This window comes from Perissodus microlepis, chromosome 20, assembly GCF_051167445.1.
Source record: "Perissodus microlepis isolate ML-2025 ecotype Zambia chromosome 20, ASM5116744v1, whole genome shotgun sequence".
Classification (NCBI taxonomy): domain Eukaryota; kingdom Metazoa; phylum Chordata; class Actinopteri; order Cichliformes; family Cichlidae; genus Perissodus; species Perissodus microlepis.
In genome coordinates this window covers 3,965,744-3,992,368 of record NC_140480.1, presented here as the reverse complement: position 1 = coordinate 3,992,368, position 26,625 = coordinate 3,965,744, and the positions used below count along the sequence as shown (strand labels likewise).

At 41.2% G+C, this 26,625-nt stretch overlaps 1 protein-coding gene across 1 annotated transcript; it reads right to left on the bottom strand.

Annotated features, from left to right (window-relative positions):
* Positions 1-1,537: 1,537 nt before the first annotated feature.
* On the bottom strand, positions 1,538-25,217 carry slc6a17 (solute carrier family 6 member 17). Its single transcript, XM_084916819.1, has 12 exons — positions 24,909-25,217; positions 20,734-21,140; positions 13,936-14,093; positions 12,055-12,181; positions 10,557-10,738; positions 9,655-9,765; positions 8,292-8,533; positions 8,006-8,198; positions 6,606-6,798; positions 6,369-6,528; positions 6,052-6,214; positions 1,538-5,901 (listed from the first exon to the last, which is right to left on the bottom strand). The coding sequence occupies exons 2-12, from the start codon at positions 21,032-21,034 to the stop codon at positions 5,539-5,541; spliced, it is 2,193 nt and encodes a 730-aa protein (XP_084772945.1). The 5' UTR covers positions 21,035-21,140; positions 24,909-25,217; the 3' UTR covers positions 1,538-5,538.
* Between the last annotated feature and the right edge of the window lie 1,408 nt (positions 25,218-26,625).

Here is a 26,625-nt window from a genome sequence, read left to right as displayed (position 1 = left end):
TCCCGGATCAGGTGGCGTGGCAGTGGGAAAATGGGAAGTAGCGTCTTGGCTTTGTGCGCTGATTTTAGATAAACATCTTCTGCTGGTGTAATTCCCATCAATGCGCGTGCACGTACAGTTTCTCTGTATGTGCATTATTAAGACATCACAGCCTATTTGTGGGTCTCCCATGTTACACTGTGGCGGGAAATGATCTGTTTACGACATGACAGAATGGGAAGACGTTCTTCAAAGTGCACTGGAAAGCAAAGGAAGGAAGCGTGTCACTGAGTGTGGAAGGCAAACAGCTTGACTTTTACGCACACAGCGAGTGTGGCCAAAACCATAACAGCTGCAGAAACATCAGTCCCTGCTTTATCGTGACACAAAGTACATGCTAGCCAATATCAATTAAAGTAATGTCTCTCTGTAGACTTCAAAGTGGCCCCTGGGCTTGGAGTGGCATATTATTGAATCCACTACTCAGCAGAATGGCAGCTACAATTAGACTCTATACTCCTTTTTAGATTGTTTTTCAAGCAGTGAGGACTTTATGAGAATGCATCAAGAGCCATGTGTTAGAAATAGGAGCAAGAATATTTTAACACCTGTGTGACTCCTGCTGGTTTGATGATGTGTCTCTGTCCCATCTGACTGCACTGCTATATAAACTCTGAATCTGTTTGAGCAGCTGTAAAGCGACGGCAGGACACAGCAGGTGAAAAGTCCTTGTTGACACGCCGTTATAAGTCTATCATATGATGGATTTACAAGTGGGAGCAGCCTTCATCATGGCAGAGGGAGAATCTTATGTCAGTGCTGGCTTATTACTCCTTTGCACAGCCTGGCCTGGTAGACCGTTCTTCACGTGTATGTGTGAAATCACAGATTGGGGTCCATTTCAAGGCAAATGTCTGCCAAAGCTGGAAGTGAGTTTAGTTGCAGGAAGATGAAGCCACATGAGAAAAGCTTCTAAATTTTTGGAGGTTAGCCAGGGCAATAAACTATAAAACATTCCAGGTTACAGAAAACTAATATGATTATTTATCATGGGGTTGGCAGATACAAGAACAGTCAAAAGCCGTATGCATTTGATTTTGACATTTTTAGTAAGTTATTCATCTTTCCTAAAGTATAATTATTTCTAAAACTGCTTAATATTGTGGCATTACTACCAAGTAAACAAGTGCATCCCCTAAAAACACAGTAAAAGCGTCATTCCTCCTCATTCTCACACAGTTTTGGCATTAACGTCCTCATTTAAGCCACAGTAACTGTACACGGATGGGAAAAAATCTACCTCGATATGCATACCGCAAAGCCAAATATGAGCGATATTAACTTTTAAATGCGTGGTGCGGATGATCAATGACACAGGATATGCATTTCGACAGATAGCAGCCTCACAAGTCTATAATATTGTTTTTTCCTTCACCCATCACTACAATCTAATTTATTCTGAACAAAACTTTTGCCGTTATTGAATCTATAGATTATAAACATAATGTGTTAAGTCATTTCAGCATAAACAACAGAACAAATGAGACGCACATCATGGTCTGTTTAATAAAAGTGGTTATTTTAATTTCCTGTTCCCTCCATCATGTTTGTACAGATCTGAATGCTCTTCAACCAACAAATGAAAGTTTCTGTCTTCTTTCTTGTAGACAGACATTTCATCTTGATTTGTGTTTTGCCAGTTTAGTGCTGGAAGCCACCGCAGTTCCAGTGAGAAACACAGAATAGAGATTGCTTACATCAGTGGTCCCAGCTGACTGTAACATCAGGATTTTATCTACTGGATTAGGTCAGCAGCACACAACACTGAGAGAGGCGAAAAACACACATTTAAACACCAAAAAGCTACATATACCTTTACTTTAAACACGCTCACTCGCTCACATACACTCACATACACACGCTGATATATACATACACATATGCACAGTCACTCGGCTAAGTTTCGAGAACGACCACACAGAAACACCAGAAACCAACAGACACCAAAGTAACACCACTGACAGTACAAAAAATCAAAAAATATCTCAAAATATACATTTATTATTTACAGCTCAAGTATACACCCTGTCACTCTTACTATAGATATTCAGTGTGAATTTATCAGAATGTACATCGATAAGTACAGAGTAAATACACTGTCTTAAATACTATAAATATAACTATGGCTGGTCACATAAAGATTATCTGCACGGTTAAATAAATGTACTTTTACGTTGCTATTGGGAAGTTCATCTTAGTAACTGAACTGAGTTAACCTCGTTAACACGTAGACAAAAGAGACCCTGGAGTTGGAATCTTTGTTTTCTGTAAGAAATCGATACCTGTATCCAGGCTAGGTTTGGACCAGAGAAGACATTTTCCCACTTTGCTGCAGAGTTTCAGTGATTTTTATTGTTAGAGGGAATCTCAGCTGTGCTTTGTCATATTACGGCCACTCTGCAGCCAGTAGCGCTGATCGCTGCTAATTGTAGAGAAAAATATAAGCTTGCCTGCTGTTGTGCTTTCTTCATATAGGACCCACTGCATTAGCATTAGTTCAACATTGTTATCTATGTATTGTGCATATCACTTTGTAGCTTCAGGTGCTTTTGTAGACTTATAGTGCAGTTTAATTTTTTATGAGGATGTATTTCAGTGTGCAGCTTTATGCTTTAGTGGAGTCTTGCAGGATGCAGCAATCACAGCTATATTACTGACATGATGTTTAAGTTTCATCACCCTTTTCATTCGCAATGATTTTGTTGCTTATTTAGACATAAAATTATTTTGTGCTTACCCAAAGTGTGCTTTATCCAAACCAAAACTGCTTTTTTAAAATACAGGTTAAGTACAGGTTAAGTGTCTTTACCTCAGCTTAAGTGCCATTTGCATCACATATAGTTCTCATGCACAGTTTTTACAGGAGGCCCTGTCAGCTGCATTTTAGCAAAGTTAAGTTGCATCTACAGATGTTAATACTACTCTTTTGTAACTTGTATCTTTTTTTATCCCCTATATCATGTTTCCTTTAATGCAGACTTTCACTCATTAAACTCTTTCATTTTCATCATGGACAGAGGTTTCTATGAATGAAAGACGAAGCATCATTTGAGAGACAGGGCAATAGATTTGAGCTGTATTGTCTTAATACCAGTCGGTCCCAAGCAATGCATCACAGCCATTGTAGGTCATCAACTAAAAGCAAGAGCCATGCTGTAGGGGGTACTGGCCATCGTATCATAGGGATTGCTTAGCAAAATAGGATGCAGGGTAATAAGACCTCTCTGCTACTGGCTACCACAAAGGGATGACAGGGCAAAATTTTACATAGTACTTTTGACAAGATGCCAGATGATGAGATTTAAAATACTATCATTTTGCACTCAAAGATAAATGTCTTTTAGAAGATACAGCGGACTAGATGTTTTTGCCTTGTCATGCATTTCTTTTGAGCCTTGTCATCTTAAACTATTTGGCCCCTATATTTACTTTGCTCTCTTTTCTTTTTTACATGTGTGCTTAACAAACAACTCCAGGGTCTCCCCCTAATTAAAGTGCAAATTAATATGATGGAACATTGGTGAAAACTCTACATAATAAAATAATAAAATAATCAAGGGGAAAAAACCCCCCATAAAGCCTAAGGCAAACAGACAACACAGAATCTGTTCAGGCACCGAACAATGTGGCTGACTGTGCTTCACACTACATCTGTTCAGTCTCAAGTACTGGTGTTGTTTCAGGGAGGGGCCACAGGACAGTGTCATTGGCTCCTCTGGTGGCCAGCAGAGTCACCCAGTGGTGAAAACCATGTATTACCACTCACTGCAAACATTTATATCAGAGTACATATCCACATTATAATTCTAAAAATGTGCTATGATTTGAGATTACACAATAAAATAAATAAAAAAAGGTTTCACTCTCACACCTCAGATCACAGAAAAAGACATCGAGGTGTAGTTTGTGGTGCTTGTGAAATTATATCTCTATGGAGTGGTCACAATTCGAGGAATGTACAATTCAGTTGGAACATAAAATACCATCCACTCAGGGATGACATATGATTAATCCACAGCACAGCATGGCAGTGAACCTGTTATTCAATGTACAGGTATAACATCAGAAACATATTCTTGAAGGGCATCAACCGTAAAATGTCTCGTCTGTTCAACCGAGCAAACAGCCGTGCAGGTGGAGCAGACAGAGCGAGGTGTCTGCTCTCCTCTTCCTCCTCCACATCACAAGAGGATCTGTATCTATGGTGTGTTGCCACGGCTTCCCCTGGGCAACGCAGCTCTATTTTTAAACAGGCAGGGTCACCAGCAGCTCTCATTCAGTGGTAGACAACACATTTGTGCATGCACAATTACACATGCGCATCTGGACGTGCACACGAAGACGAAACTCACATTTCCAATTCCTCCTCTGCATTCGCTTTTCTGACAATGAGACAGACAAGCATGAAGCTGCCCTCTGATCAAACACACGTCGCCGTGCTTATTCTTGCTCGTGCATTGCCGCTGCTGCCCTTCTAAGGCTTTAATTAAAACAGCATGATTAAAACAGTTGATTAAAATGGAAAAGCTTTGTCTTTGCCATCTAGGTCTGGAGCTGCACAGAGACAGTGGGAAGTGCTTGCTGAGGAGAAGGATCCTTTGAAAGGAAAGTGCTGCTCTGTGTTAAGGCTCAGAGATGCTCTAACGATAGCAGGCGCCTGTGCTTCTGTGTTCATGGCATGAGGAGGCAAAACGCCGCCCCTTGACTTGCACTATTGCAGTGTATATGCACAATTTACGGTGACATCTCAAACTATTGCACGACATATATGTACAGTATTCTACATCAGTGGGGGAAAAACAAGATAGAAGGAGATCCACATTTGAATGAAGACACTATTGTGACTGGTTATTATTGCTGATGTGTGATAGGCACAATAAACTTAAAGATATAATGTGCTTGTAACACTGTTACGCTATTGGAATCAATTGTTAGATACTGTTTTGTTATTGACACATTTTCTAGATAAGAAATCTTCTCATACTGTGATGCAGATCAGGACAAGATGAGTGCTTTTCTTCCATCTCCTTCCATCCTATCCCCACAAATAACAATCCTTTCCAGGTGAACTAAAAGAAGCATGAACTGATGAACACACATTACAGTTCACTACAATGTAAATTATGTTAGCATTACAAAAAACCTTAACCTCAACCAGAGCTCGTTACCCGACAAAGCCTTTGGACTCTTCTATATTTCATTTGGCTCTTTTTCCGCCCCATCTCCTGGCAGATGGAGATGGTTGTCATATCTGTTTGGTCTCACGTTCTCATGAGCTCTTCATCATGGCTGAGACTGACATGCAATTAGCAGCACAAGACGATGAGAAACATAGGTGAAGGGTAATGGAGCAGAATGAGGGGAATAGAGGGATTTTGCTCTGGGGGTTAAGGTGTGATGAATGCTGCAAGTGAATTTTCTCTCCCTTTTTCACTCCCACTGCCTCCCTCTCTGTAAGCAGGGCCGGGGTTTAATGGAGGGACTTTTTACGTCAGTGGATCATAGCTCAGACTCGGGCGAGCCGATGTTTTGGTAGCCCGTCTTGGTGCTGGTGCCGTAGTTGGTGTTGGTCATCTCTTGGGTGCCACCGGGGCCCAGGTAAGCGCGGTGGGCAGGCATGGGAGAGGGAGCCTCGCTGGGGTTCTTGCTGAGGATGAAACGCTGTTCGTCCTGCTCTTCCAGGTTGGAGATGTCCTTCATCATACCTTTACGGTAGGAGACGGAGAGCTTGTTGGAGCCATCTGAGATTAGGCTGAAGTGGCGGGCGATGAAGACGATGGGTAAAGGCAGCATGGCAACGACAATGAGGGCATAGGCCATGGCTAAAGCCCAGGGAGGATAACTTTGGAAACGGTCCGAGCCCTGAAACCAAAAGAATTCAATGAGGATGGCCGACAAAATCAAATGAAACGAAGAGAGAGATGAGAAGAGGTGAGGAGAGAAAATTGCAAGAAGGGAGGATTTGGTCAAATGTTTCTCAGTCAAGAAACTTCAGTGCTTCTGATTACTGACCTCAGCTTCTACCCAGGCATTGTATCCTGCAGGACTAACGGCCATCTCGATAACAGTGGCACAGATGAGCAACACCAAGACAGCAGGGGACACAAACTTCCACATGTAGAAGTAGAAGGAGTATGGCCTGAACCCAAGCATGTCCTCCAGGTCCTGCATAAACCTGTAACAAGGTAGAAAAGATGTCTCAACAAATATACCCTGAGTAAAACGGGGAAAATATTGAGTTTTTTGGTGAATGTTTTCTTGTGAATGAAAGAATGACTGTGCTGTAGTATGAGGGTCTAGTCTTCATTTTGCATATCTGCGCAAATTACCTCTTAGTTCCATAGATCCAGGCTACAGAGATGTTCTCCAGGATCACCACCACAATGAGGGGCAAACCAGCAGAGTAGTCATCAAACATTGCCACAAAGTAATTCCCTGAACGCAGCACGAACAGTAACCCCAACAGGAAGGCTATGATACAACAAACCACTGAGGGAGGCAAGAGGAAATATTGAGTTAGAATCATCAAAGGATAGAAGAAGAATATAAGCAGAATCAGCACCTACCACACAGAATCTCTTTGCGGATCTTGAAGGCATCCAGTATGGGTGTGGTGATGCCGGTCATGGTGCCGATCATGCTTCCCAGGCCCAAGTTGATCAGCATGAAAAAGAACATGACGGACCAAAAGGGACTGGCAGGGAAGTGAGTCATGGCCTCTGTGAAGGCGATGAACGCCAGACCGGTGCCCTGAACTGCCTAGAAGATGGAGAGATATCGCCCACTTAACATTATTTATGCAGTGTAGCCATGAAGGCGATTTATAAAGAGTTCATAAAGATGCACTTTGAGCGGGATAGTGCATTATGCTTAAAATTACAACATAACAGAGACCAACAATCAAATTATGCAAGGCAATTGCTCTTGAAAATATTTCCAGGGGCCACTCAGTGATCTTAACTAGTAAGAGGCACACTGGAAAGCTTTAACAACATTAGAGACTACACAGGGGTAGCCAGGCAGGTTATGAGCATATTAGCATAACACAGAGATGAGTTATCGTCTCTCTGAGAAAGTTATAGCCTCTGGACTCAATCTAACAAGGTCATTTTCAAGCTAGCGTGGAAATCATCTGTAAAGTAAGGAGTAGCAAGATGAATTTGAGGGTTTAAATTAAACCGGTGCAGCTGGGGAGGCAAGGTAACATACTGGTTTGAGCTCAGGGGATCAGGCTAAACATGCTCAAAACCAGTGATTCACAGGTAACCATGTAGTGGCATCAGGGTACTCTCCAGAGTGCAACTCATAGCCTAAACTAACTGCAAAGCAATATTTATTTGTATCCACTTACACCAAATGAATGCCTGTAGAGACCTGAAAACCCACAATGATCCAACAAAACTAAATAATCTGCTGTATTCTGTACGCTTTATCACCCAAGTATCACACAGACTGCCTGGACTTATTTTGTCATTTTTGGCTGTAAAATTACAAAACAATTCTCATATTTAGGGAACCATTTGAAGACAGCAGTACCTTGTGAATGCTTTGAGCTACGATGATACATTGAATATTGCTGCATTTTGTCTCTAGCACAAATGGCAATGGAGTTATGGTCACTTTAAAAGTGCTTGTAAAATGGGTTTGGCACCAAAAAGAGAGTTAATCACAACAGTCACTGATCATGAAATAAAATCACAACCTGAAGGTTATTAAGCAGCTCATAACAACCCAGCTACTTTATACTCATTATATAATAACATAATAAAGTACATTTACTCTCAATGGTAACGCTAACCCAAATTTGTCTCTGGCTAACAACATAAAAGGATTATTTGGTCTCCTTAATAATAATTTACCTTTACCTGCAGCCACCTTTCTCTAATCTCTAAACTATCCTTCGTGTATTTCATTCAGATATACAATCAGATGATCATCTCTGCCTCGAAGATTTATTCCCGCTGACCTTGTTCAGTTCATCCTCCAGGATACAGGGATCCAGGCCCAGCTGGGCAAAGTTCTCCTCCTTCACTGTCTTTATAACTGCGTACATTTCTGCGTAGTCCTGGGAAGACAGGTGGGAGAAGTTGATGTGAGGAGGGATGAGCTCTCTGCTCAGCACACCTGTGTTTAAGTAGCCCAGGATCTTCTCTGCATTCCTGCACATGGGTTGGAGATGTAAAGAAGAAAAACATGTTAGTTTTCTATCTGAGATTGCTGAGGTTGCATTTGCTTCAGTGCGACGCACTTACTCGACGACACACTTCTCGTTCATGACATTGGCCTTGAACCCCAGCACAGCGAACACTACCAAAGTGGCCAGGATGGAGGTAAGAAAGTTGATGATGGAAACCAGTGCTGCATCAAAGTGGCAGTTATTGTCTCGCTTGTTGTAACTAGAGAAAGCGATGACGCCGCCAAAGCCCAGTCCGAGGGCAAAGAAGACCTGCGTAGCTGCTTCTCTCCACACCTGTGGTTCCAACATCTTCTCCAGCTGGAGAGAGAAAAAGAGGAAAAGATTGTAAAGTTTAGATAATATTTTATATTTATTCTAAAAATCTCCAGAATATTATTATTTCATATATTTAACATATCACGTGTTTTCATTGGATGATTTAAATGAACATGTCCAGCTCCATAAGATAAATACATGAACTGACTACACTATCTTTTCCCGGTGCATGTGGTTACCCTGTAATGATGAATATGAAGTCTGCTTGGAATTTTTTATCCCAGATTTTTGACCATGTTATGTGGGATAAAGTCTAAATTGGCCATTCAAAAAGTTAACACAGCAGCCACACTGTACTTGAACACTATGAAACCTCTACAGAGAGTTTTCTTAAATCAGTTGTACGTATCTGTTGCCATAGTTTGAGAAAAGTGGATGTGCTTATGTATGAGGCGGCTATAAGTCAGAAGCAGGTCATCTACTAATTGAAGGTTAGTGGTTTGATCCCTGCTGCATGTCCTCCAGTGAACGAATAAGTGTCCTTGGGAATGATACTTATTTGTTGATTGGAGTATGAACGTGTGTGAATGTCAGATAGAAAGCAGTGAATGTACGTGTATGAATGGGTGAATGCTGCATACATCTCAGCTCTAATGAAGCGTATTCTCTACTACTCTCCTATAATATTCATTTTGGAGCTAATCAGTCCCCAAATTAATGCACATTACGTGATCATACAAAGGACATAATAATGTAAATGCATTTTCTTCCACAATAAGTAAGGATGCTGATCATACTTTTCACTTTTCCTTTTCCACTACCTATTCTGGCTATTTTTGAATAATTTTATCAACACCGAACTGGCGGTACTACAAAGCACTTTGCTGTCATAAACTTTCACCACTAGAGGGAGCCATCAACCCAACACAGAACAAGTGATGGGCATTCGTGACATTTTCCTGTGAGAGGATCTGAGTACGTGATGCTAAAACCATCAGCCACACATGGCTGAACAGCCTGGTGAACCAAATGTCACTTAGAGTGTCACTTGTCAGCAGCTTGAGAGGAGAAAGCTTCAGATTTTAGTCTGTAGTTCAACATAAATACATTCTGAAAATGTTCCCTTTTTTTATGTGGTCAAATGAACTCTGACTGTCCCTCACCTTAGGGGTGAACATGTGAGCGATGCCATCCACTGCTCCCTTCAGCATCAAACCTCGCACCAGAAAACAGAACAGCACCACATATGGGAAAAGAGAGCTGAAGTACATCACCTAAGAGAGAAAGTCAAGTACATTAACACTGTGTTTCCATGGATATGCATTAAGAGGTCTTACACATAGAGGAAGATGTGCAAAGACACACACACACACACACACACACACACACACACACACACACACACACACACACACACACACACACACACACACACACACACACACACACAGTGTTTTGTGTTTGCTTGGCACTGAATCTGTGGACTGAAACATGAAGATGAATTCCTAAAGTAAAATATTTCTCCCTGCAGCATTTCAGGGAATCGCTACAGAACTGGCTATGATAATTAGATCACCAAGTTTAGGGTTTAAAATAGTGTGTCAGAACTTGGCGATCAGCTCTTTGTTGTGCTTTTTCCTACTGAGACGCTGGGCTGGATGCTGCTGTTGCGTATGACTCATTCCCTGGATCAAGATTACAGGATGTTGTTGCAGTTGTTGCCAAACTAAGAATTTTCCATCTGCATCCTGAAACACTTTCTGTTTGGTTCAGTTTAACTTTATTAATGTTGCATGTTCCTTTCTTCCATAATATGGATGAGATCCCAAAATAGACAAGTGCCGACAAGAGGCTTAGCATCTTACCTTCGCCTAAAAAACAACCCCAAACATTCTCTGATGAGGATGAATCACTGAATAAAAATAGAAATTTCAAGTTGTTGTTTTTTTCAAATTATTTGTGGGCTTTATTCTGGGTCTGTGTTGTGTATGACTGAAATCAGAATCCTAATTTCAATAGTTAGCAGGTTTAAGCCTTGTTTTGTTAACTCAGTGGAACCCTGTACCTTTCCAGAGGACTGGATGCCCTTAATGACAGCCAGGCAGACCATGATCCAGGCCACCAGCAGGGACAGGGTCATTTTCCAATTCAGACCTCCAGTGTCGTCGATGCTACTGGTGATGTTAAGAGCCTGGCGGTACCAGAAGTAAGTGGTGGCTGAGCTCTTCTCACATTCTGGCTCCACAACTGTAACAGCAACAAACGGGAAGACGGGGAGGGAGAAGCACACCGATAATTAAATGCATCCAGTGTACTTTTAGAATAGAAAACCTGACAGATTCTTTAATGTTTTATCTTAAATAAAATCATTTGCAAAAGGCCAGAAATGGAAATTTAGTAGCAGTAGCTACAAAAAATAACAGTTATTTCATGGTAAAACTCTTTTAATGAATGAAAACAACTCAAAAAAATAAATTGAAGATGCCGATAACCTGATGGTTTATGTGCACACGCCACATAACTGTGGTGTCTGCAGTTTGATTCCTGGCCAGCTGACCTTTGTTTCATCCCCCCACCCCCAAACCACACAAACACACACACATTCATGCAAAAAGTGACAAAAAGTGTTTTAAAATGGCCTGTTAATTAGGAACAGAAGTGAAAAAAAAAACCTGTAAGGTAATGATTAGTCAGCTGGCATAAATTAATTAGCAACTGCTTAAAGAACAGAAAACATTTACGGGTTCCAGCTGTTCAAAACTATGAAATCCTATTAAAACCTCTTTCTTCACACTTTGAGAACAAAATGGGTCATTTAGAAAATAATAATCAGGAGATTATTTGACAGTGAAAATCATCACTATATGTTTATAATTTTCCTTTTTTACAAAATATTTAAAAAAAAACATACAAATATAGCTATGTTGATACTCTGTTGCAGTAAAATGGAAAATAAAGTAGAAATAAGTTAAATCGCATTTATTTATGTAAACCTGCTTAGTTACAATGCTTTCCACCTTTGGAAATAGTTAACATCACTACATGCCCACTGATTTTACAACCATGAGCAGAGTCAGGATCCTGCCCTCTCATGCTAATGAAAGTTGATGCCTTTTCTTCTGCCAGAACCTGCGTGTGCCCCAAAGACTACCAGCTGCCAGCCATTAGAACTACTGACCCTCAGACGGGTCATGCGGTCTGACAAGTGCCGCAACAGAGCTGCCATGTAGCATTAAGCGCAGGGCCGGCCCAGCAATAGAGACAGCGCAAACACTTATTTGCTAGATGCCTGCCGAAACACTCCTGCTTGACCACAGAGCCACAGCAGAAAGCTGCTTCAATGCAAAGGCATCCTGCTATGTGCAGCGTTTGCATCTCCTGCTATAATTACTGAATATGAAATTACCTCGTTGGAAACTGTAGTATTTATTTATTTTTCTGTACTCTGTGTCATGGGGCATAAAACAAAATAGCATTCATGTGGACATTTGTTTTCTGCTGTGCGTTTATGTTCAACCTTTTGCAGCTGTTTAGTGATTTAGTGGACTGTGCTGTTCACTCACCGGCTTGAGTTCCATTTCTGTGGATGGGGCATTCAGCCCAAGGCAGTGGATACTGAAAAGACTGGAAGAAGTAGAAGATACTCCAGCCAATAATCACGTTATAATAGAGGCCCACAAAACCGCAAACCTGAAGAAAAATAAGAGGAAAACAGCAACACTTAACATTGTGAAAAACAAATCACACAAATCCAGATTGTTTATGCCATGACTCTTTTTCTTGAGTCATGGCGTAGATGCAAAGCACACAGCTTAAATTAGAGTGCATATAAATTATTGAGCTGTTTGCTCTCAGCAGCTAAAGCTCGGGTCCTCTATGAGGAGGTATTTATAGCTCCTGATCTCCCTCTGCCATATCCGAGCTGCCACACGCCTCATTGCCTCGGGCCAGGTCTTTCCATCTCCGCCTTTGCACTGGATGGATGAAATCACTATCAGGAAGAGAGTCAAACAGAAAGACCGACAGACTCATTTGCTGACTGGCTATATTTTAAGCTGGTAGTACTGATGGGTCACTACTTCTGCTGCTGCTGCTGGGAATAGTTTGTGACAGCGATCGGCGCTGATCTTTGCATGTAATATGAGCAGGCAGAGGGAGTCCGGCACAGCATGTCTGTAGTCTTAGAGAACAATGAGCATTTAAAGTGATGAAAATCATTCTTCAACACAGTTGTATAAAGTGGATCTTGGTCTTAAACGCATTTGTATGTCTTCACAGGCTGTTTCAATCATGATGCAAAAGCAGCACAATACTCAATTGCATTTAAATAAAGCAGCCATAAATAAGGCTCACTGCCTTTATTAATCATTGGTTTTTTATGGATGTATAATTGAGTAAAATGAATAATAATTAAAAAAAAAAAAAAAGATCAACTCAGATATCATAAAATGACCATTAGATTGGAATATCATCTGTTATTTATTGTTTTACAGTCTGGTGAGTCACTACGAGGTGAAAAAAATATGTCACCAAATTTTCCACTAACAGTAAAACATCAAATCTTAGTTGCTCATAAATAAATTTGCATTGGTCCAGTGGTTAGGCAGTGAAATGTTTATTTAATTGGGTTAATTTAGAGAGAGAAGCACAAGTATTATCTATTTATATTTATTCATTTTAATAGAGTGGACTTCATGTTGGATACAAGTGTAAGTCTTTCATGGCAGAAAAACTGAGAAAATCATGACCTTGTGAATTTAATAAAAATGAATAATTCATGAAATTTCATACAGGCATTCATGAACTCACCAGAACGGCCCCTCTGATTTTTCTTTTATTGCCACCGTGACAGAGACATTTGTGGCTTGACCTGAAATGTCCACATAATTACTGGATGGATTACCACTGAGTCCCGATTTTGACTTCTGCGGGGTATCTTTGTAAAGCCTACAACGTAACCGATTTCAGTGGCCGACGTCATTGCCCCTGTGCATTATATGTTAATTAGTCTGTGGTCATGTTTTATTTGCAGTGCCAGACATGAAACAAATAAAACGCTGGAATGTTTTTCCACACATCCATTCTGTTTCAGCAACCTTTCTCCAGGAATCTGCTGACATTTCTGAGCCTTTATTTTGCTACTATGATTATTAATCTTTGTAATGAGGCTTTGGTTGTTAGTCTCTCACTGATAAATTCAAAAACTGCAGTGAAAGGGTAAAAGCACAGAAGGAATCGCCAACACACCAATCACAATATTTGTGGCCTGCGTCAACCCTACATGCAGTAACATTTCTAGGGAGGTGTTGTTGACGTCAATATGTCCTCACAGAGCCACTAACATGGTTGCAAGTTAAAAGTGACAGGCATCAGTGAAGTCATTACTTATCACATGTAAACTGAGTGTGAATCGGAGGTCATGTTAAGCAACATAACCCACTTACCATCAGGCTGGAAACCCCGATGCCGCCCAGCCTTGGGTAGACGTAGTTCCACACACCAATGCTGCCACGCCTGATCCTCTGACCCACCGCCAGCTCAAGGAAGAACAGTGGGATGCCAATGAGGATGAGAAGAATCAAGTATGGCACCAGGTATGCACCTGAGAGAGACAGAGAAAGAGCAGGGGGAGGATAATTGACTGCAACATCACAGATTCTTTTGTGTGTTTTTTAAATCTATGCACAGCGAAGGACAAAAGCTCAAAGCAGCAGAGGGGATGTTGTTAAATTTTTCTCTCTTCTTTTCTTGGATCCTATTTTTGGAATCTATTCTTTTCATCTTCAATGCCCCTCACAATTTCTTTTTCTTCCTCTCACTCCTCATTTTTAACTTCCATTCATTCTGTCTGATATCACCATTTCCATTTTCACAAAGGGGGAGCGATGCGGGGAGAGCAGCAGGCACTCACAGAAAACAAGTCACGTCCAGTCATGCTTACGTCAAGAAATAAAGGGGCACCATGGTGACAAAACCATTCAAAGCTGTAGAGGATGGGCAGCGATGGAAAGCTAGAGAGAGCAGCCTGTTTTCAGACTAAAAACAAACGCCGGTGACGTTTGACTCAAATAAAATTTCTGATAACATCAGAAGTGGCTATTAGAGGTAGCAGCAGACAAAGGGAACAAAGACAAGAACACAGTGTCGTGTTACACAGTGGCGTGGAGAAGTGGCTAATGTGCTGAGCTCTTTTTGATGTCTATGTCGGGCAGCAGACACACGGAACAAGGAAAATGTGGCGAGATAAAAAAAAAAAAACAGCCGAGATGACTGCTTTAGCTTTTGTTTTTCCTTACATACATTTCACCTGAGCCAAACCAGTGATAATCCACACTATTTATATGCTTTTGACAAGATATCAAACCACTATATATGAAGAACACACTAGAAACCCCATATTTAGGGATATGGGTCTTCATGAGCAGGTTCTTGGTGCAGGTAATATGGTACCGATTTCTTTCTTAATATAAAAAGAGAAACTGTTTGAAGTAAAAGCTAAATATAAACATCCACAAACACAATGAATGTAAATGCTTCCACACAGTTAAACACTTAACATTCATTCATGCTGGTTTTGTATGACCACCTGTGGGAGACTTTAAACCAACTTGCCAGCCAGCACTTTGCTCCACATCATCACAATGCCAAAGGAGGAAATGTCTTTCGGAAGTGTTTCACGCCTCCTGTAGAGTTCAAGAGACTCTGAGAATCAGTGCCAAGGTACACTAAAGCATAAGTTTTAATACTTTAGTAGTAAAACTTATGCTTTACTGTACCTTTTTTAAATTTGTTACAAATGTATTTTCCTGTATCTCGTATATATTTAAGTGTGTTGGCAAATGGTAGTCCCTATTTGCAAATTTAAAGAACTGAGTGATATTTGCTGAACACTGCGGTGATGATATGAGTTTATCCTGCATTTGATTATAAGAGAAAACAGTTAAATTGTGTTGAAATGAATCCAAGTATGACTACATTCAAAACATTATTTAAAACTTGAGTTGTTTTATTATTTTTTTCTGCAAAGACAAACTCAAGCATATTGCAAATAGTAGGTTTCACCATGAGGCATGAGCTCAACAACACAAATTAATTATGAATATTATTTAGTTCTAGGTGAAATACGTAAGCCTAAAATGTGTCTTTGTCATGAAAGGCTTGACTCAAAATATTAAGAAAGTGATGGAAAACTTGATAAAGGAAAAGAATTAGAGACAGCTTGTCATTATCATGGGGACAAGCCCAGACAAGACAATGCAGCACCTCCCACCAAGTCAAGCGTCAGCGGGGACAGATACTTATTAATGTGCACAAATATGCACACACTCTGATTAATATGAGCAAATGCACGCATACTCAGATTTCGCTTTGTTATCACACGTTTCAAATACCCTCTCTACACACACCTCCCACACAAAGCACTCACGATGTCTGAAAGCCAAGGAAATTAATATTTACTCTTCGACTTCCTCCATTTCAGTCATCGCCACCATCTCATCTCATCATAATACCAGTAAATCACGCTACCTGAGAGACAAGGCTGAGAAATCTGCTACAAAAGCAAACAAAGCCTAAAGTGGAGGATCTCGCAACATTATGCCAGACCTCTCGGAGCTCCCTCGTCTCGGTGAGGAGACGACCTCGTCTTGTAGCTGCTGACAGCACGGATTGGCTAAATCTGAGAAACACTGAAGAGACTGTCCCTCTGACTACAGCAGAGGAACTGGGTTAATGTCGTCTGTGTGTGTGTCAGATGCAACAGGAAACACTGCTGCTGTCTTGTCTGTCCCAAGTCCTGGAAGCTAACCTATAATAAGATAATAGGATGTATCAGTCAGAGCAGCAAAGCTTTACACAATAACTGTTACAACTGCTGCTGTTCACAAGATGAAAAGCAACAATCGTCACAGCAAACGGCTCATTAAAATCACATTTGTCTGTGTGTTCAAACTCTTGCTGCTAATTGTTTTTAATCACTTCCCCAGATGACTTATATGGTGTCCCTCAAAGCTCAATATTAGGCACACTATTTACTCTGTGCAGCAATATTTTTACTGTCCAGCTCAGCTCGACATTACAAGCACATCCTGACCAATAAACGTCTATCCTTCATTTAGTCAATACTTTTTAGGCTGGACTATTACAATTGTTGTCATTAAAGTCTTCTGTTGATCCAGAACACTGCAGCGAGAGTAGTAACTGGGACCAGAGAGAGTGAGTGTATTTCTCCCAATCCAGACTGTCTTTTAAAATCCATCTCCTCACATACAAACTTTTGAATAATCAGGCATCATCATATGTTAAAGACCTCACAATACCATAATTATCCTAATAGAGCACCTTGTTCTTACACTGTAGGTTTTTCCTCGAGTTTCTAAAAGAAGAATGGGAAACAGAGCATTTGACTTTCAGGCCCCTCTTCTTATGAACCATCTCCCAGTTTGGATTCAAGAGACAGACACCCTCTCTACTTTTAAGCTTACTTTCCTTTTTGATAAAGTTTATAGTTTTGACTGTATCAGGTGACCCTGAACCTTCCCCTAGTTATGCTGTGATAGGCTTAGGCTGCCCAGGATGCACTGAGCATGTCTTCTTCACCTTTTCACTCTCTGTGTGCATATGCACCCCCACCACATCCAACCACTAGTTTTCTTTTACATTTTGGCTTTTTAGGGTCTTAACCCTACAACATAAAATGTCATACGGTGACTGTTGTTGTGAATCAGTGCTATAGAAATAACATTGAATTCAATTAAATTCAATAATGATTATATATATATATAAAAATCTGTAAATAATATAAAAATATGATGTTACAAGACCTATCCATGTGCTAAGTTGTCACTCAGCATTAAAATCTTAAAATCTGCTGAAGAGCTGTGGCTTGACCTACATCACTTTATGCTGAATATCTTGCTCAGCAATGATAATTTCTAACTAGGCAGTTAAACCAAAACAAGGCAACCACAACAAATGACTCTGACACCTTCTGCTCTGGACTGAATTCTTGTACTTGTACTATTTCTTGTACCTTATTGCAGGCCTGAGCTGCAGCAAACCTTGAAGTTAGAGACACTCGCTACTCAGAGACACATTAAAGCATTAATAACATTTATAACAGTTTTAATTATTGTGGTTATGTGGATGAATTTTATTGCTGTGATCTTGTGTAATTTTTCTCAGTGCTCTTTATCTTAGACTCAATGATATTTATTGAATGAACAAACTCAACCAATTAAGTGAAAAAACAGGAGATAAATTAGTTGAAATTACACGCATATTTCGTTCTGTGATGTGATGGAAATGAGGGATTTATGACAGCAAATAATGTAGAATTATTATTTATGTCAATCATCAAACGTGAGCATATTTGAGCAAATAGTTTCCAGGCACACACAGGGTTATGGACAGGAGTGAGGAGAGCAAACAAATGCTTAAAGGTTAAAAGAAAATCAGTGAGTGCTGTTAAGTTAACTACTCCCATCTGGCCACTTATTTAATGAAATATTTTACAGAACTAATAAAAAAAATCACTTTAACTGCCTTGGCTTGGCACCTCCTGTTAACATTACTCAGCACCCTGAAGGATAAATGTTCACCATGGGTGGCCTGTTTATAGGAAGTGAAACCCTAACCCAGCAAATATTATTTACTCCAACTTTGGTCACAAAAAATGTTCAGGTTTTTCTGCTTCTATCAGACAGCCAAACCAAATTCATGCACCCATATCCATCCACCTACCCACACTTTTTTCTAGTGCTGAGTACGCAGGATTAAGCTACAACACACCTGAAAGATAGATAGGGACTTCAAAGCTTCAACAATATTTACGAGAGTTTTGATTGTTGTGTTCGTGCGTCTGAATGTGGAGACTGTTTTGAGTGACGGGATTTATTACTGTGATCTTGTGTACATGTAATTTATTCTTAGCTCTCTTGTAATAGAGAGCTTAACCTTAATGAGACTTCTTGAATAAATAAACTTACCTAACTAGGTGGGACTTAAATTAGCTGAAATCACTCACATTTTTCTGTCTGTGATGTGATGGAAATTAACTTTTATGGCAATCACTAAATGTGAACCTTGTTACTCAACTCATATTTGAGCAAATAGTTTCCAGGCAGGACTGTGGAGAGGAAACAAATACCATGCTTAAGGAAAGGACAAAATATAAAAACAGTGAGTGCTGTTAACTGCTCCCATCTGGCCACTTATTCCAGTTCTATGAGACAGCAAACTACAGGGTGGGCCATTTATATGGATACACCATAATAACATGGGAATGGTTGGTGATATTAAAGTCCTGTTTGTGGCACATTAGTATATGTAAGGGGGCAAACTCCTCAAGATGGGTGGTGACCATGGTGGCCATTTAGAAGTCGGCCATCTTGGATACAACTTTTGTTTTTTCAATAGGAAGAGGGCCATGTGACACATCAAACTTATTGGTAATGTCACAGGAAAAACAATGGTGTGCTTGGTTTCAATGTAACTTTATTCTTTCATGAGTTATTTACAAGTTTCTCTTTGTTCACAGCCATTGACATGTCGAAGAGGTTAACACGTGAGGAGCGGATCGAAATTGTGTGGATATCTGGTGAACGCAGTAACCGGGTCATTGCAGCAGATTTCAATGCAAGACACCCTACGAGACCACCCATCTCCCATGCTACAGTTAGCAAACTGCTCGCTAAGTTTCGTGAAACTGGTTCAGTGTTGGATTTGCCAAAATGTGGACGCAAGAAAACTGTCACTAATGAAGAAACATCAGTGGCTGTCCTAGCTTCATTCAGCAAGAGCCCACAGCGTAGCACTCGCCGTATGTCACTGGAGAGTGGCATTAGTCGAACATCCCTTCGGCGGATATTAGCTACTCACAAATGGCACCCTTACAAACTCCAGCTACTGCAGCATCTCAACGAGGATGACCCAGATCGGCACACAGAATTTGCAGAATGGGCAAAACAAAAATTGGAACAGGACCCTCAGTTCACGCAGAAGATTTTGTTCAGTGATGAGGCAAACTTTTATGTGAATGGTGAAGTTAACAAACAAAACCACCGCTATTGGTCTGACACTAACCCACATTGGATGGATCCCTCCAAGACTGTTGGAACAACAAAAGTGATGGTTTGGTGTGGTATATGGGGCACAACGATAGTGGGTCCATTCTTCATCAATGGAAACATCAAGGCCACTGGATATTTGAAATTGCTACATGATGATGTGTTTCCCTCTTTATGCACTGAAGCTGGCACGTTCAATGAGTTTTTCCAGCAAGATGGTGCACCACCACATTATGGGTGCCAGGTCCGAGCATTCCTAGATGAACAGTTTCCTGGAAAGTGGATTGGTCGTTGTGGGTCAGTTGAATGGCCCCCAATGTCTCCCAATCTGACCCCCTTAGACTTTTATCTTTGGGGTCATCTGAAGGCAATTGTCTATGGTGTGAAGAGACGAGATGTGCAGCACCTGAAACTACGGATGTACTGTGCTGGCGAAGGAGAAATTCCTGTAGTGTTGCTATCAGTGTGTGAAGAGTGGGAGAATAATAATAATAATGGATTGGATTTATATAGCGCTTTTAAAGGCACCCAAAGTGCTTTACAACGCCACACTCCACACACAACATTCACACACTGGTGGAGGTTGTAGCCACAGCTGCCCTGCGGCAGACTGACAGAAGCGAGGCTGCCATATCGCGCCATCGGCCCCTCTGGCCAACAATCTGGCCAGTAGGGTAAAGTGTCTTGCCCAAGGACACAACGACCAGGACAGACAGCCCGGGGATCGAACCGGCGACCTTCCGGTTACAGATACGCTTCCCAACCCCCTGAGCCACGGTCGCCCACCAAGAAGAGGGTTGCATTGACAATCCAACACAATGGGCAGCACATTGAACACATTTTATAAGTGGTCAGAAACTTGTAAATAACTCATGAAAGACTAAAGTTACATTGAAACCAAGCACACCATTGTTTTTCTTGTGACATTACCAATAAGTTTGATGTGTCACATGGCCCTCTTCCTATTGAAAAAACAAAAGTTGTATCCAAGATGGCCGACTTCTAAATGGCCACCATGGTCACCGCCCATCTTGAGGAGTTTGCCCCCTTACATATACTAATGTGCCACAAACAGGACTTTAATATCACCAACCATTCCCATGTTATTACGGTGTATCCATATAAATGGCCCACCCTGTAGTTACACAAACCAAATTCATGTATTCATCCACTTACCTCCACCATTTTTCTGGCACAAGTAGGGAAACCTCCAGACGTTCCCCAGACCCACAGAGAAGCCCACCTGGGCCAGGATGTACTCCAACTTGTTGTTCCATGCTGGTCGGCCATCCTCTGCATCTGGGTCAGGAGAAGGCAGCAGGGCCTTTACTGGCGCAGTAGAGCCAGGACTTAGACCCATACTCATCTGACTGCTCTTATAGTCCATGGGGTGCTCCAGAGACAGCAGGTCAGCCACTGACTCAGTGACCGGCTCATTGCTGTGCTCCCGCTGAGTCACCTTGGTATTCTTTGGCATGGCTGCGAGACCGGGGCGTTGACAGAGGCAAGAAGATGAGAGCCAGGAGAGAGAATGGATGGAGGCTGGCAAGTTTCCAGGGGATGAACTTTGTGGTTTAGTAGGTCTGCAAAGAGAAAAAAACCCCAAAGTTTTAATCTAACCTTTCATTATGATTGATATAATGATATTTTATGTACAAAAATCCTTCTGGTAATTGTTCATCCATCATTATTTCTTCTTTTTTTTTAAAGCAATGTTTTTTGTGAATTTTGCACAATGAAGATTTTACAGAAGGAAAATCATACAGTACAGAACTGCAGCCAGAATCAAGCTAAAACTGGCACCATGGTTTTCTTAAAAAAAAAAATGCAATTAATTCAAGAATATAAAGAAGAAAAATTACTGTTAAAAAATAGCTAGTTTCAGGCCTATAAAGCATCACAAGCCCAATTCAGGAGCCACACTAATGGAACGTGACATAAAGCATGTTGCTTCAACTAGTTTCCAGAACTCAAAACGTTTCTAAAAACAGCAGCACTTCAGAGCCATGAGGCATTTCAGTAATCCAATTCATTATGGTGAATGAGGTACAAAGATTGAAACACAATCCATTTCACAGCAGGGCCCATTTTACTAAAGTTGGGTCATGTGAATAGGATGACCAGCAGCATAAAGCCTGTCTGTGTGACTACTGGTTTCAAGAAAAAGCAGTAAAACTAAGGCCTCTGAGCAGATTTCATCAGTTATTAGTGTCTGTATACTTTTCTTCTTATTGCACTACTTCAAAATCTTGTCTACATGTTATTTTAACATTTTTGATGCTGATCGAGCACAGTAATAACTTCTTGTGTTAATTTTTCAGAGGCCCGTTACTTTTTTTCCAGAAGATGTGAGTCTCTTGGAATTGTGCTAATATTAGCCTATCCATCCATTCATACAAGGGTCCTAGCCTATCCCAGCTGTCATATTATTATAAATATTAAGTAATTTAATAACAAACCCAAATTTAGCATTACACTCTCATATGCAACGATGGACATTTATGCACTAAACATCCTGTTTACTTCGTGTTTTGGTTTTCTATGGAAGCAGAAGCAGTATAGAAACACAGCACAGGATCATTAACACTTCAGACACATCCACCAAACAAGAGCACGAATACTTGCCCACTGTTACATATTCCTGCAACACCTTTGCTTGCAGCAGAACTAGTCTGAAATCTAGTGGGGTCATCTTTCCACAGTTAGCCCCACAAAGACACGGTGTAACAGGGCAAGCACTTGTTTTACTGTAATTATGTCCTGAGCTTTTTTGACAATGAAAAACTCAGCTCAAGCAACTCAGCTACATTTGTAATCAACTGAGGGCGAAAGTAAAAAACAAACAAACAAAAAAAACAGCTTGTATGTATGTTATAATAAGTCACTGATGATTCAAGCATCTGAGTATTAGTGGTATGGTACCGGTGTTAGTCTGGTCTTTCCCACAAAAATTTGTTTACCTTCACCTCCGTTCCTAAATTGACCGCAGTTTAGTCAGATATTCAATCAGAAAAATATAAAAATCATGAAAATTAAAAAAAGGGAGTAAAATAAGTGAAGATCTGCCTTAAACTATACCGAATGTGTTGAGTGAAATAGCTGCACTGCACATGACGAGGGGTGGTCTTTGTGTCTGTGATCTACTCCTGCTATAAAACACAGTGGGAAACCCAGTAAACACCAGCAACCTAATTCTTTTAAAATTAAAATGTAAATTTGTGGTTGCAAGCATGAAAGCTCAAACTGACATGCTTGACCTTCAAAGACTGGTGTGAAAATCACGTGAAGACACTGAGAAAGTTACTCTTTGCTGTAAATGTCAAAAGAGCTGCTAAAGGAGTAGTGGATGAATGAAAACAGACCTTGAACGCAAACCCCCTCAACCCGCCCTGTCTCCTACCCCCTCTTTTGCTGTTGTTTCGCTGTGTGGGATGAGTTTTATCTGACTTTTCACTCTGGCAGTTCAAGAACAGAGAATAGAAGCCAGAGGTATTTGATCTGAAGACAAAACTTCTAATCTTAAAAAACAGATGCACTCGACTGAAATCAGAGCCGGTCCTGTACTCACAGCGACTTCTCAAAGAATAGTTGCCAGCCAGACTCTTAAGCCCATCCAAAGTCTGAACCAGTAGCACGCACATCAAATTCCTCAACTGCAGTCACGACACGCAGCAGCTCGGAAGCTGAGTGCTCGAAACAGATCCCAGAACAGCGGTGACCTTTCCCACAGCGGTCTACAACTGCACAATACTGACTCATCATCACACACTCTCTGAATGAGGTGTGAAACAACAGTGTGCATGTTTGCAAAACAAAATTATTTTTTGACTCAGCTGCAGTTTTGGCACTTGCAACCTGGAGCCCTGCAAGAATGTCCACATGATGTTTTTGCCCTATTTTCCAAACGAATGGAAATTTTGGTATAGTTAGTAACAAACTGGCCTAATTTCTACTTATGGGTTGGGATGATGGTGGTCTGTTAGACACAAATGGCAGATAGGATTGCCACTGTGACCTACTAATAGCGTGTGGTGAAAGTTTTCGATGTTGTTGTAGCAGTACACAGCAATTTTCTGGGTTTCACAGTATGTGCTGACACAGATGGTGCATTACAGAGACAGCAGGACTTCACATACAGTGCAAGACACTGTTACAGATTATGACTCAGTTGTCAATCACCATCTGAGGGAAACAAAGTGACAAGAACTGTTTTTGTTTCTTTCAGAATACTTTGAAAAATGATTGTGCTTGCAGAGAAAACAGAACATTCATGCAAAGGATAATGTGCTGCAGACTTTAAAAATGATTGTGTTCCAAAGGAGTGATGGCAATAGACCCCTGTGGTTCGTGTGTGTGGCTGCCTCCTCAGAGGCAGATGCTTGTTCCTGCTTCTTCTTCCTGGAACTGTATTCCCAACTCTCCTCAGACAGTTTTGTGTTGATGATGTAACAGCGCAGGTTCTCTACAAAGATATGCTCCACTTTTATCTAGTGTGGTTGCTAAGCAATGGCTCTTCCTGCAAAATTGAAATCCCATCCCTGCAACATCAGTGGTCGCCTGCCTCTCCTCTCACCATCTCAAATGGACAGACATAATATGCCCTGAAGGACGGCTGCAAATAACACAGAGCTACTGTGACAGAACAGTGGGAAGGAGAGAGTGGGAATACTGAAGGTGACAGTTTGTTGTGGGATCTGTTGCACTGTCAATCAGGCAGCAATCACAAACTGTCTCACTTGCAGATCTTAGATTTGAGTCATTTCTGGATAGAAGATGGTGCCACTGTTGCATTTGGTTAGATGGCACGATGCCATGCAGGGACCACGAAACTGATTCGCTCCTGAACAACAAAGAGGCAGAAGGTGGGATCAGAACATCACCTGTGTGGCCATGTTCAAGCATCCTTCAGGCACGTTTTACACAGGCCCGTGGTCATAAGCACGAGAAGTAACTCTATACGTGGGTATAACCTCTGATACCTTGTCAAGGTCAAACCAATCACCTTATAATAAAAATGCGGAATTGCAAAAGGCACCGATGTAAGTCAGCAGATGATCCGCCTCCCCGCAGAATTTGTTACATTTGAGTCAAATTTGGACACACATGGCGCGACAGCGTCAAGCGCAGGGGATTAATAAACGACGCACACCGTGAATGGCGCGGCGAAGCCACCATTTGTCAGGTGATGTGTTGAAAGCTGTCGCTCTTCTCTGTTAAATGACTTCAAGTAGGATGTTTTTGCAACTGTGCAAGTGCATCGCGACAATACAAAACCATTTACTCGTCTCAGAGCTACACCATGAATGCATTAATAAATAACACAAAAATGGTTACCGGACTGCGTTTCTTACCTTTTGCTGTGTGTAGAATCGGTTAGAACGACTCACTGTGATAATATACATCCAACGTACGATAAACTAGCTTCATTCAGGCACGGTCTCCGTATGCACCATCTCTGCGCGTAAAGAGATGCAAAATCACAGCTTCCAGTCACATAGGGCGCATGGTGCGTAAAGTCTGACGCAGGAGCTCGGCGCCTGCCACAAGTTTGGGCTCCTATAATCACATTAACTTGAGCAGGTAACAATTTATTGCAACCGTTTGTCTCTCTATGTAATGTTCTCTAGATCTGAAAAACACACCCGCTCACGCTTCTGGTTTCCACGTGGTTATGGCTGTGTTGTGGAATAAATCACCCCCCAATAGGATGGAGAAATTACTATGGTAAGTCACGACGGTGTCTGACGCAGGTTTGACTCATCCGCTCGTGCGCACGTCAGCAGTTGATCCGAACATCTGCAGTGGTCCCGGGATGTTAAGATAATAGGGGCGTCACACAGGTAGCCTTTAATCAGATGGATCAAAGGAACTGACTGAATATGCTAATGTGCAAATTGCCTTCGTCTTCGTATTATTATTATTATTATTATTATTATTATTAATGCATAGGGCCAGATTTTTCCCCACACTCTTTAAAGTTAACTGGCACAGTTCACTGCTCAGTTGTCTTTGGTCCTTACCTAACAGGCGTGTCAATGTGTACCCACAATTAAAATAGGTGTGAAACGATGGCAGAGTCATTTTTCTCTCTGACACGAGTAATTTATTCTGCGTGTGGCTCTCCTGCCTCACTGGGTGGCTCGCCCCCCACCACCACATATACAGTAGACAGATCTGCTGCACAACCTTCTAGTTTTCATTCCAGTAGTTTGCTGGATGATGACAACATGGTCGGGTAGATGCTCTTGGTAACATCGTCTGCCTGTGTCTGGGAGTTGTGAGTTAAACAAGGATACAGTCACAGTTTATTAACTATCACAAACCCAAAATATGCCCATAGAGCCAGATATATGTTGGATCTTCACAGTTCAGGTGTTTATTCTCAGCTGCTACTACTTTGCACCATAGTCCACCCTATGATTAGAAACCTTAAAAGGAATAAATGTGGAGGACAGTCTAACCCTTCTGTACGTGCTAACCTCGGGATAATCTCTGCTCCATCACAAGACTCACACAAAACACCCACTTCCCTCTCCTCCCTCTCTCACTCGCAAGTATACCGCATCTAACTGGCAACATGTATGCACAGTATGCTTCCTGTCTCCTTCAATTCACTCATGTGACTCACTTTCCAAGGGCTGGCTGCTGGGATCAGTTGCCATAGCAACAACTGATCATATGATGGTTACTCACCCTGTGAGCATTTTCATTTCTTTTCTCTTTTTTTTCCAGCCTCCTCCTCCTCCTCTCGAGTACCTACTGGCATTCTGCACCACGGCAGTGAATGACCCGCTAAAGTATAGTATAACATCCCTCCACTTTACAAAATAAAAACTTATTGCAGGACTGATTTTCCTGCTTGTGGTTCATTGCTTCTGGTGTGTGACTCGACTCGTAAATATAGAGTTTATCACACCTTTAAATTATACAACAGAAGACACAGTGTCCTCCCGCATCCTGTCGTAGCTGCAATTCTAGTGCAGCATTAATCACCTAAAGCTTCATGAATAACCACAAGCTATAATTCTCAGTGATGGCTTTAAATAACTAGATGAAAATCACATTTCA